Here is a 13,345-nt window from a genome sequence, read left to right as displayed (position 1 = left end):
CCATGGACAATTTGAAATAAGGTTTCATAATTAATTATAAAGAATCTTTGCCATAGGAAAATGCTTTTATTTTGAATTCTATAAAAAACATACTACATGACTTTAAAAACTGGACATTATAGGGAATTAAAAGGAACTACAGTTTACAATTAAAGAAGATAAACACTTGACTTACTAATACAGAACAAAGCAAAATATTTTAACACTGGACATACTAAAGGATATTTTTGAACAATGGACCCAAAAGTTAAGTATCTGCAATCTATAAATAGATTGTGTTTAAAAAGTATTATGGCAGAGAAACAAGTATTACCTTACACGATCAAGGCTGATTTGAAAGTAGATTTAAAAAGGATAGGCTACAAGAATTATGTTGGAAACCAGCCCTTGTCTTAATAATTAAAATGGATATTACAAATAACAAACCAAGGAGTGACATGGATGCTTTTGAATCTTGAATTTACAAAGCAGGCCTGTTAAAGCTTTGAAGAATTTTGTGAGAAGGGACAAAGAAAAAAATCAAAACAAATCAAGCTCCAGGATATTATTTTAAGGGACTAAAGATCAAGGTTGTTAGCAGTAAAAGGAAGGAATATAGAACTGGGTTTTTTTGATAAAGTTTAAAATAGATACCTTGTTATCTCTGATTACCTTTAATGGACTTATGCTTACATTAGAACTGAAACAACAAAGCTTTATGGATTTGTTTGGGTTTGTATGGGATATGGGAAGAAAAGATCATTTGTTGCATTTTAAGAGGTGATAATTTACTAAAATTGTTTATACTTGTGATGAAGAGGGAAGTCACTTCTTTGCTTATTTCTTTTCTTTTTCTTTATTATATTCTTATTTTTTGTATTTTACATACCTTCTCTTTTTCTTTTTAGTTTGTGTTAATTTATATTGTAAATTGTAATTGTAATCTTTAATAAAAATTATTGTGTGTGGTTTTTTTTTTAAAAAGAAAACTATATCCCTGGAGTGGTTTAAGTTCAGTTACTAAGTGCCCCTGCTTACCTTGGAGTGGTACGTAAGAGCATTTTTGGCCACTGCACACTGCTTCTCCACCAGGAAACAAAATCGCCGCCTCTCTTCTGTGAGTGCCATCTTGTAACCATCAGATACATAGTTCTCCAGCTCACTTTGTTTATTGGCCATTGCTTCAATAAACTGGAAGAAAAGAGAGAATATTAAAATAGCAGAGGTGAGTAGAAACTAGCACGTTAATCACAATATGAGCCCACAAGCCTGCAGGTATTCGGAATACAGCAGATTCCTTTGCAAATCTAACATCTATTCCAGTTGCTTCAGAGAAAGGAAGCAGAGAGAAAGAAGTAGGCAGTTTGCCTCTTCATTATTAGCCATAAGAATTTCTGAAATACCTGATCTGGTGTTCAGTTGCAGCCTGGACAGCAGGGGGCACTGGGCCACAGAGCATAAGCCTGCTGAGAGAATCTCTCTCCTCCCCCCCCCCCCCCCCAGTAACATCCATCCTTAGTCATCTGACTTCCCTCACACAAAAGCTCCTGACTCAGTACGTGGGCTTCAGATGTTGTGTGGGTGGCAGAAGAGCAGAGAGATTCTTAGTCTCCCTCCTACTCCCTCTGCACCTGGATACTGCTAATTCTCTACAGCCTATCGCGATGAATCGACTTTGGTGGCTCATATAAGTTTAACGGGCTTTCAGAAGGCTTTTTTTTAAATACTTTCTCCGTTGAGCTTTCCTTTCTAGGCTACTGAGAATCAGCTTCCCCTGCTCTTTCTGAAAATCATAGAGGACAGAGGTCCTCCTCAAAGGCCTGCAGGTGATGCCGAGAGGCTTCACGCTGCCCACTTGAACCCACAACTCCTCGCCTGTGAGAAGATGCAACAGAAGACACCCTCTCCAAGGGCCCCATATCCCCCTTTAACCAAACAGCATCTCCTCATGTGAAGTCTTCAAACTTTGACATAAAGTCATCCGCTTAATTCTGCAGCCAATGGCCCGAGAAATCCATAATGCAGTAAATTTCCTTTCTCACATTCAGAGGTTTCTCTGCACTCAGCACTTCCATGCTCAGTTTCAGTAGCCTAAAAGCCTGGTATATACTAAAGCATTTTAGATGTAAACCTTCATAGCTTTAAAGGTCATTAACCGCAAAAGAGTTAATAGAGCCCCTTCTTTATTGCACACACCCCCAGCCCCTTGAGCAATCACTTCTGCTTGCTTTCCGGATACCCTCCCTCCCTCCCTCCTCACCCCAAAAGACTCTGCAGGCAGGCTGCTGATGCCATTTCAACAAAGGCTACTGTGAGAAAGGAAAATGCCTTTCCTAAGAGGAAGCCTGTTGCAGGATAAATACATATTAAGGAGCAGCACGCTTTCCTCCCATTAGTATTTATTCAGATGCCACATGTACACAGATTCAAAACGTATTGTAGCCAATTAAAATAAATATATCGGCTAAGAATCTTGTAATTAGATGATGGTCCATTTCTAGCAAAGGACAAAAGCAAGAAAGGCGCAATCTTGAAAAGAAAAATAGCTCCAGGCTATTTTCCTCTGATCATATGAAGCATAAACAAGCCACACTTTCCAAATCCTTTTCTTTCCTCCACCAATCCCTGCAGAAGGTGGGCACCATTCTGAAGTGACAAAGAATTGCTTTTCTTTCTGCCACCTCTTTTATGATATTAATCCAACATGGCTTCCTTTCCACAATAACTAAAGGTGTCCTTGTATGCTACAATATACAAGCTTTTCATCTTTATGGAAAAGAGAAAACACTTTCCTTCCCATGCAGCCATGATCAAGCCACTTAAAGCTTCTTTATGTGGAGTTTAATTACAGGTGGTCCTCAACTTATGGCCATTTAATAATAGTTCAAAGTTATGATGGCTTCAGAAAAGGTGATTTACAACTTGTACTTGCACCTATGACTGTCACATCACCCTTCCAGTCATGTGACTACAATTTGGGCACCTGACAATCAACTCACATTTATGACCAGTGGCAGCATGATCATGATTTGCTAACTTTTTTGGGCTGATGTCTGGAAAAAGCACCCATTGGGGAAGCTGGAGACCCTTAATAACCGCAATGATCTGCCTAATGACCACCATAAAAATGGTCATAAAATCAGGTTTGACTTATGACCACAACTATTTATGACAGAAATTCCAGTCCCAATTGCGGTCGTAAGTCAACAACTACCCTGTATGTATTGTATTGCAAATTCATTTATATACATGCTGAATGCCTTTGGAAAAATTCTTGTCATTCACTATATCATGCCTTGCAGCATTAAAAGAAAGAGAGAAACCATAAGCTTTTCCTTCTTAATTCATAGGTATAGAGCAGGCCTGTCAAACTGGCGGCCCGTGAGCTGGATGCATCATGCACAGTGCATGCCCACTTCGGCTCCACAAAGGCAAAAAACGTTGCGATATGTCGCGATATGTCATGTGGTGCGATCAAGGATATTTAGGATATGTTCCATTTTATTATAGAACGTTTACCTAACCAAGGGTGCTAATTCAGTAGTGAATCCTCTGCTGGATCCACAAAAGATCAGAGGTTCAAGCCTCAGCATTTCCAGATAGTGCTGAAAACACAGCCAGTTAATGGAAGCAATACCATGCTAGACAAACACATTGATTCATAGATATCTTATTTGTGAGGGACACAATAGTTGCATTTCAAAACACACTTCAAGCTAAAATCCTTGCACAAAGTTTGAATTGGCTTGTTTCAAACATCTGAAACAGCTGTTTCAAACAGGTTGTGCGATTTGAGGTTTCACATACCTCTATCACAGGCTTTGCTGGCACTGCCTGTTAGGTAAATTTGGCCCCTAAGAAATATTCTGAAATTCCATTTTTTTTTTCGCAGGGGAAAAAAAAGTGATATGTGTTTCATCAGCCCTGGATTTTATTTTAGGAAGGAATTAACAGCAGCATCCATTTTTCTCTGAACACCTGCCCATGAGCTGATGTGCCTCCTTTTCAGCCGAAGGGATCCACACCTGCTATTTGTCTCTTCCTGCAATGCCTTACGGGTACAGATTCTTTGGAACATAACTTTTAATGTCTCTGAAATCGCATTAGCAACTTTAATATCTGAAGGGAAATGGCAGAACATGCAAATAAAGATTCCATTTTAGAAGATTTATTGGGTGATATGAATATTCTATTTTGTCAGCGGAGAAGAGAAATGAGAATCAAATGGAGGTATAAAGTATAAAGCTTGAGACGTTCTCCCCTAAATTCCCAACATGCTCAGCAGCAGCACACAAACATATGCTATGTTACTTGTTTAAAATAGAGCAATAATTACAATACCAGCCTAAACCTGACAGGTCTGTGAACTGCAGACAATAATGCTTGTTTGCTTTCTTTGCCACTCGTCTAAACTCTGGCAACCAGCTAATGCATTAAGGCAAGATTTCTTTAAATCAAAACAATACGTTTTGTTCCTTTCTTCAGCAGTATCTTTGTCCCAGAAGGAAGTCACTCAAGGTGTCATCACCCAATAATCTCAGACTTTCTCCCTTTATTTGAAAAGGTCTTAGGCTCACTGCCGCCAGGCACATGGAAGACATGGAAAACATAACTGAAAAGCAGCTACTAAGCCTGCATTCAAGCTGCCTAAACAGTAGCTCTCTTAAGCCATCTCTTTTTCCCCCCAAATGAAATAAGAGGTCCTATTATGACTACTTTCTCACAAGGTGCAGAAATAATTAAGAGTTTTGCTTTACAACCTTGGTTTTTTTGGGGGTTTTTTTGGTGGTGAAAACTCCCAGCCTGTATGATGGGGAATCATGTTGGCTAAGAATTCTGGATATTACAGCCCAATGGTTCTGGGTTACATTATATTGGAAAAGGTTTGACCATTTCTTCTGCTGTTTGGTATTCTCTTCTGTTACAATGGCTGATATTATAACTTGGGCTGGTTAAACAGTATCACCATATCAAAATAAATGCAAGCAGTTTGAACCCCCAAACGTTAAAAATATTTCCTTCTCTCGGTAAAGATATTAAGGAGAATTTTTTATTTTGAATTCTGTATTAGCAAGGAACTCCTGCTGCAAAAGCTACTGGGGATATGAAGTTAGTTTCACTAGCAACTATGTCAAACCACAACATCAAAAACATTTCCAACATGAGCTACTAGGGAAGGAGAAATGTGTGTGCGCGGAGAGATTCTCACATAATGCAGAATGCATTGGCTACAGAATGGAAGTGGTTTACCATTGCCTTCTTCCAATTTTTTTTTTTTTTTAACTTCCAAGTAGGGATGTGCAAAGTGTTCCATAGATGGAACAGCTGGTTTTGGGTGGCCTGCGTCTGGATTGAAACAGGCATGTTTTGAACGTTATGGTCCATATACAGAATGAAATGTGATGTTCTTGGCAGAGATGTTAGGATATGAGTGAGGAACAGTCACTGCTAAGGGTTTGCATGGCACGGTATGTGCCTGTGACACATAAAGACAAAAGATGAAAACTTTCAAAATTGAATGCTCTCAATTTATACTGAGGAAAAAAACATGCCATTTCCAAACTCAGGCAACTGTTTGAAATCAGAGCAATTCATGCTGTTTTCTCAACCAGGAAATTGGTCAAAGGAACACTATCCTTTATCCTGGACCTATGTACTTGCGATACCTTCACCTTTTTCCTCTACCTGAATGAAACAACCTTTTCAGCCATTGCTAATCAAAGCAATTGGGATAGTATAGCATTCAGGTAGGTTTGAGGATGGAACTAAAGAGATCCTACTGATTACTTTATACCTTTGCAGTGATCAGCAAACATCAACAGCAAGTTCATGCAATGTCAATTAATCAGTTCGCCATTAGGATAAAATCACTTAGACGTTTAGCTCCTGATGCCTACACCAGTATATAAGAAATCCACTAGATAAGGGCCACTTACATTAGCAATGCAAATACTTTAGGCCCTAGGATGCCTAAACAGGAACCAGTGTTCCTGTTCTATCTATACCAAATAATAGCTCACAATCTATTTACATTTTCATCTGAGATGTTATGAAAAAAATATTTTCCCCATTTTTAAAAAATATTAGGCCTTCATTTAGGGGATTATACATCCCAGCCACAATCAACATTTCAAATTGTTGGTTAAAAATCTGATATACAGCTATCTATTGGGTAATATATGCCTATTTTCCTTACATAATCAGTTGGCAAGGCAGTGGAGGGTGGTTACCTAAAGACATATTCTTTGCAAACTCAGTGTCATAAAATTATTTTGCTCTTCTCTTATGATAGGCAGACGAGAAGTAGTCTAACACAATTCTTTTATTTGTTTATTTATTAGATTTATAGGGCCACCTATCACACATAAAGCAGCTCAAGGCAGCTAACACAGTAAACCTTTCAATACAGTAACACATTTTTGTTTTCTGATGAAACACATCAGAAAATAAAAATAAAAACAGTCACTGAGGACAAACCAGCCAGGAACAAATTTATTTTTAACTGTTCCTTAAAAAACTCCTGAAGAGCCATTTTCACTACCTCAATGGGCTACTTCAATATTTGCATTACAAATTCTAGAGTTTAATTCACAACTCTTTAAGGGAAAAAAATGGCACTTTTCAGAGGGAAAGTTTTTTATACAGTACATTTAATTGTTTGTGATAAAAATACTGTTCAAAAAAACTCTTAACATAAATACTTGTTCCAGTTAACTCAGTCACATCAGTCATTAAAACAAGGATGTGATCTTAAGCAGTCTACTTGGGATGTTAAACACATGATAATAAGAGGACAGTCAAATCAGATTGAGCTCTTTAGACAAGGCTTAAAATATTTCTGGGCTAATATAAACCAGAATCTGCTCCATGGCAAACAAAGAATAACAGAGTTGGAAAGGACCTTGGAGGTCTTCTAGTCTGAACCCCCTGCTCAAGCATTTCAGACAAATGGCTGTCCAATCTCTTTCTAAAAACCACCAGTGACATAGCACCCACAATTTCTGGTGGCAAGCTGTTCCACTGATTAATTGTGGAACTGTCAGGAAATTTCTCCTTATTTCTAGGTTGGTTCTCTCCTTGATTAGTTTCCATCCATTGCTTCTTGTTGTGCCTTCCGGTGCTTTGGGGAATAGGTTGATTTCCTTTTCTTTGTGGCAGCCCCTGAGATATTGGAACACTGCTATCATGTCACCCCTAGCCCTTCTTTTCATTAAAACTGGATATTTCCAATTCCTGCAACCGTTCACTGTATGTTTTCGCCTCCAGTCCCCTAATCATCTTTGCTGCTCTTCTCTGCACTCTTTCTAGAGTTTCAACATCAGAGAAAGGAAAATAATCAGAAAAAGAAATAAAGGAGGGATTAGAAGGGGAAAAGTGCAAGTCTCGGAAGAAAGGGAAAAAAGGTATGCTATCTCCTGAAGCTGATGACTCATGAGAGGTTGCTGCGAGTGTTGCAGATCCTGAAGACTGAGTTGCATTATAAGCAGTCTCTATTGTTCGGCATGTGTGGGGGTGGGAAAAGGGGGTGGGTGGGTGGGAAGAGAGAACAGAAGGAGAGAAAAACAGCTATGGAGAGAATTTTTTTTTCCCTATCATTAATAGGCTGCTCTGAAGCACAGCTTCTGCCCACATGGATTGCACAGTAACATACAGCTGTAACCCTTTGTTGCAGAAGCTCTGCTAACATTAGGATTGTAGTAATAAAGTAAGCAATATTGCAGATAGGCTTTTCAAAATACTATCTGAGATGGGAACTTCAAGAGGCAAGAAACATTTAGCTTCCATACTATTGGAATGTTTCCTCCCCCTCTCCATTAAGGCAAATTCATCATGCAAGTTGATTCCACAAAGAGAGGTCTACCGACTACTCAGAAGGTAACAATTATGTAAGTGCATAAAATATTTGCAAAATATTCCTAGAAAGATCTCATCTCCAGATACATAATTTGAAATGAATCTAAAAGCATTATCCAAAATACTGAACATCTAATTCTAGCAGGTAAAGCATACAAACTGCAACATAGATTAGTATAAGTGTATTGCAACCTTGGCAATTAGTCCCTCCGCTGACTTGGCCTCTTTTTAGAGCTGAACTGATGCCCTCAATAATATCACCTGAACCCAAGGCCTTTCCTTCAATAGGTACAACCACTCAAACCCAATTAGTATGAAATTGGGAAATGGACGGAGAGGCTGTCACATTGTGTATCATTTTAGAGGAAAAACAACCACCTTCTTCTTCTGGCTATAAGAATGTACCTGAAGCATTTTTCTGGTTCAAGATCATTCCAGAGGAAAGATTCACCACGTGTTCTATTTAAAGAAGCGATTGCAACACAGACTCAGTATTTCTGGATTCTTAAGAAGATTATTAGGAACAGAGTACAGAATCACACCCCTCTTGTTCCCCAGTGGGAATTTCGCACACTCGCTTTAACAATAATATTACAACTTGCTCTTAGCTAATTTTAAACCTAATGAGCTTATGTTACCTGGCTCTCATGTAGGGCCCAGAGAAGATATTACAGTGTATCTGTTTGTATATTACAGGAAGTCACATTGTGGTTAAGCCAGGGGTGGGATGCTACTGGTTCAGCCTGGTTCTATAGAACCGGTAGCTCCGAAGAGCAGCTGACACCAAACTGGTTCACTGCAACAACTGTCTGGTCGTCTGTTTGGCCCACCCGCCCACCTGGGCTCTAGGCTGTCCTTTATCCTATGCTTTTACCTCTTCAGCTGCTTTGTGCAGCACAGCTGAGTGCCGCTCGTCAGCTGGAGAAGGTAAATGCTTGCCGGAGCCAAGTGCAGCGTGTGTTTGGCATACATGTGCTCGCTCCCTGAACCAGTTGTTATGCCATTAGGATCCCACCCCTGGGTTAAGCTAAAAATGTACCTTACGGCCATGCTGGTTCTCCCACCATGTGCCCTTGCAAAACACAGTATAGATGACTTAATGATTATTTCAGCACAATGTGACTTTTTGGAGAGGCACTGAAAGCCAAAATCAGGATGAGAAGTGGACATTTTGTTATGATATTTTCTCTCTCTGAAGTTTTGAGTATTGTTTAAGTGCAGAGTTACTATATTTGTAACCTAAATTCTATTGAGTTGTTTTTAACCTTTTCACAGTAAGGTTGTTGATAAGCCACTCAAAGTCCTTTCAGGGTGGAGTAGCATATAAACTCTGCAGCAGGAGGAGAAATTTAAAATCTATACTGGAATTGAAATGCCAAATGCCCAAACCATCAGGAACCATCAGGAGGAAGACTACAAGTATCTGGGCATTTTACAGATAACACCAAGCATGGGCAATTTACAGATATGATTAGTAAAGAATATCTCCAGTGAGAATAGCGCTAAAGACAAAATTGAATGATGGAAACACCATGAAAGTCATCAATACCCGGGCCATACCTGTGATACGATACACTGCTAGAATTATTAACTGACATAATTTGAACTGGATAGTTTGAACCTAAAAACAATAAAGCCAATGACTCGTCACTAGGTATAACATCCCTGTAGTGATAATGATAAATTATACATACCCTGCAGAAATGGAGGCAGAGATTTACTTCAAGTCAAAACAGTAAAAAAAAAAAAAAAAAGCATGCATTGGCTGATTACCTAAAAGACAGCCAAGTACAAGCATTAATACAAGTTAGAAATTTAATGTGCATGAAAAAAACCCAGGAATATTTAAATAATGTAGTAAAAAAAAAGAATAGAAGCATGGCATGATCAATTTGTACAAAAGATTGAGGGGAAAATGGATAAAGATAAAACTTGGCTTACAATTGGACCATTAAAAAAAGAAACTGAGGGCTGCTCAAGAGCAAGCTATTTGAAGTAATGCAAATAGTATGGAGAAATCATCAAATGATTAAAGTACGGAGGGTACAGAGACAGGGAAAATGGTAGATAATAAAATCATCTCTTGCAAGAAGATCACACAAATTCATTATAAACAATATAACAGTTGCCACAATGATTCATTGTAACGTCTGTAAATATTATCACGTCCAGGAATGAAAAAAATGGTGGGAAAAATTAGCTGAAAATGAGCAGGTAAAAGTATTGTGGGATTTCTGATTACACACTAATAAAGTAACACACCAGATTTAACTATAATTGAAAAGAAGAAAGTGTGGATAATTGATGTGGCAATTCCAAGGATATTAGAATAGAAGACAAATAATTGGAGAAGATCACAAAGTATCAGGAACTGAAAATCAAAACTTTAACATTATGGTATAAACTGGCCATGGTAGTCCCAGTGGTTATCAGCACACTGGGTGCCATACTGAAAAATATTGGATGGCACTTAGAAAATGTGCACATTGACAAATTTTCTATCTATTAATGCCATACTGCTTAAATCTGCACATGTACCACACCAATATCTTACAACATCCTAGGTTCTTGGGAAAAACTTGATGACTATGGAAGTGAACCCTACCTAAGGAACTGGCAGTTGTGAGTTCATATTTTTGTGTTAGAATAATAAAAAGGAGAGAGGGACACTGAAATTTTCAGCTCTCCCCTCATTGATGATATCACTTATCACCATATATTCATAAGCTGTTCAAAGGCCACTTTAAAAAATGTGCAGACTCTCTTTGAAAATAATTTCTACCACTGGTTTAGCATAATGTGTGACCTAGAAACTCTGATTTGTTTTACTCTGTTTACTGTCATAAGATGAAAGGCTTGTTTGTATAAACACAGATGACTCCATATAATAGAATTTGCTGACAGCAGAAACCAACAAATTTTGACTACTTTCTAGCAATGTTATGAAATTGGTTCATGTGAAGAGGCAGTACAATGACTGTATGTTAGGGAAGTATAACATCTGGGAGGATTGTTACTTGAAACTAGGCATAACAAAGACAAGCTAATTGAGAAAAACTGATTTTGTTTTGAAAAATGAAGCGATGGATTCCACAATGGAAGTCTTGATAGAGAAAATATGTCAAAAATGGAAATGAAGTCATAAGGAAAAGCTACATATGCTTTAAGAACTACCCTCCAGGCTAATAAGGCTAAATCCTGAAAGAAGTATAAATGTAGGCCCTGGTTGTAAAAAAAAAAAAAAGCAAAACATTCATGATTCTGATTATTTCAGCTTTTTAAAGAAATGATGACTTCGGCTTTTAAGATCATGAAAGCATCTAGATAACATTTGAAAGCAGACAGTTAATTTTGAGCAAAGAGTCAGAGGTTTCCTGTATATTAAAAGGAATGTAACAATCACACGGTCTGAGGAAGACAATATGGCTTTTAAAAATGGACACATATGGAAAACTCACTTCAAGCTTAGGAAATGGCAAAGTCCAAAACCTAAAAGAGACCGTAATCTCTACATACAAACACACAAGACACACAAATCAAGTATCCAGAAAATGATTAGAGTGGGAGATAGTATCACCATGACCACACAATACCCCCTATAACATTGGTAGTTAATCTTTTCGCACCAAGTGCCGAACGGAGTGCGCATGCGCCAAAAAGGAACCGAGTGCTGAAATGTGTGTGTGTGTGCATGCACATGCACACACTCACATCAAAACCAAAACAGCAGCTCCCAGCAGGCGCACTGGCTACCAGCCATCTTTTGGCTTCTAACACGCATGTACGCACTAAGACCAGCTAGCTGGCTAATTTCTAATGCACATGTGTGCACTGGCCAGTTGGTCTTTGTGTGTGCATGCGTATTAGAAACCAGAAGACCAGGTGGCTGGCATGCATGCGCATGCTGGGAGCTGCTCTTCCAGTTTTCGGCGTAAGTGCATGCACAGCAAAGACCAGCTGGCCGACGCACGCTGGAACCTGAAAGAGCAACAGCCAATGGCTGGCGTACCTGGAGAGATGGCTCTACATGCCACTTCTGGCACGCATGCCATAGGTTTGCCATCACGGCCCTATAAAGTTAGAAACAAATACCTCTTTATTCTATATACCATCCCTAATCTTACAAGCAAATGCACAAAACATCAATTTTTCAATATTAGTGTCACCAAAAGACTATAAATGATTGTCAAAATATTGCAAAAAAAAAAAGTGTCTTATTTTAATATTGATCAAATAGCACCTGAAGGCAGGACAAGAAGCAATGAATAGAAGCCCTTCAGAGGGAGATCCATCCTGGAACTAAGGAGAAATTTCTTGACAGTGAGAACAGTTAATCAGTGGAACAGCTTGCGTCCCAGAGTTGTAGATGCTCCATAAGTTTACTCTATGAAACCTATAAAATATCCTATACTGCAGAGGTAAGAGATGGGATTGAAAGGCCACATGCTCTGCCATTATTAAAATAAAGTACAGCTAATCCAAACATCTGGCAGGAAGGCAGATGTGTATCTTTCTCAATCACTGCTAAAAGTAAACTTGTTATTCCAACCACTGGTTTTAAAAATGAGGTTGCACATCATGTTTTACTGCCTTGTAACCAAGAATCTGTCACACACAGAAGGAAAAAAAGGTAATTCCTGACAGTCCTGTAAAGCTAACAAAGGAAACTGAGTCATGCAACCATTGAGAAAAGAAAAAAAGGGTGGGGCACCAAATAAAGAAGGTGCCTAGGTGACTAGGAGACAACAAGGAGGTTGAGAAATTATAAAATGAATGCAGGATTAGCCGGGAAATTATTGCAGAAATGGAAGGCAGACAGTGTATAAATTGGCCTGTAGCAAACTCTTGAACAGCATATGTAGCAACAGCACTTGGACTTCTATACTGCTTCACAATGCTTTACTGCCCTCTCTAAGCAGTTTACAGAGTCAGAATATTGACCCCAACCATCTGGGTCCTCATTTTACTGACCTCAGAAGGATGGAAGGCTGAGTCAACCTTGAGCTGATCATAACTGAACTCCTGGAATGAGCAGTGAATTAGCCCTGCAAGATACTTGCCTTCTAACCATTGCACCACCACGGCTCTTATGTCCTTATAAAATCTTAGATTAATGCCAAGGAAATTACTAAAATAAAAACGTTAGACCCATTCCATGGAAAAAGATATTTTATATAGGAAAAAAGATGCACATTTTGACTAGAATGAAGCTTCTAACAACAACAACAACAACAACAACAACAACGAATGGGCATTACAAACTGCTTCCCTGGAACATCAGCACTGCTATTTCACATAGAACTAGCAATATATTGTATTACAGGATGGAATGTTAAGCACCAGTTGGCACATGTTATTTTGTTGAGAGCTGAAAAAGATAGACTAGAGCAGGAGTTAGATCATTCATCTAACCATCTCCCCTTCTACTGGGGCAATTTTATGAATGCATGATGCCATAAGATGGTTTGTTAGGCAGACTAATGCTTATATAAGGGCTGAGAGGGAGTGACTG

The 13,345-nt window shown here is 38.7% G+C and overlaps 1 protein-coding gene across 4 annotated transcripts in view; it reads right to left on the bottom strand.

The window, feature by feature from the left end:
- BAIAP2 (BAR/IMD domain containing adaptor protein 2) overlaps positions 1-13,345 on the bottom strand; it is a 173,793-nt gene that overhangs the window by 39,202 nt on the left and 121,246 nt on the right. For all 4 annotated transcript variants that reach the window (XM_087955986.1, XM_026675750.2, XM_026675749.2 and 1 more), the window contains exon 7: positions 1,018-1,170. In XM_087955986.1, the coding sequence (XP_087812112.1) occupies positions 1,018-1,170 (153 nt within the window). The remainder of the gene's footprint in view (positions 1-1,017; positions 1,171-13,345) is intronic.

The sequence above is a fragment of the Notechis scutatus genome, chromosome 2 (genome assembly GCF_049901735.1).
Source record: "Notechis scutatus isolate UNSWTSFEM ecotype Mainland chromosome 2, rNotScu1.2, whole genome shotgun sequence".
NCBI classification, from domain to species: domain Eukaryota; kingdom Metazoa; phylum Chordata; class Lepidosauria; order Squamata; family Elapidae; genus Notechis; species Notechis scutatus.
The sequence above is the reverse complement of the archived record's forward strand: the minus strand, read 5'-3'. Positions and strand labels throughout refer to the sequence as shown.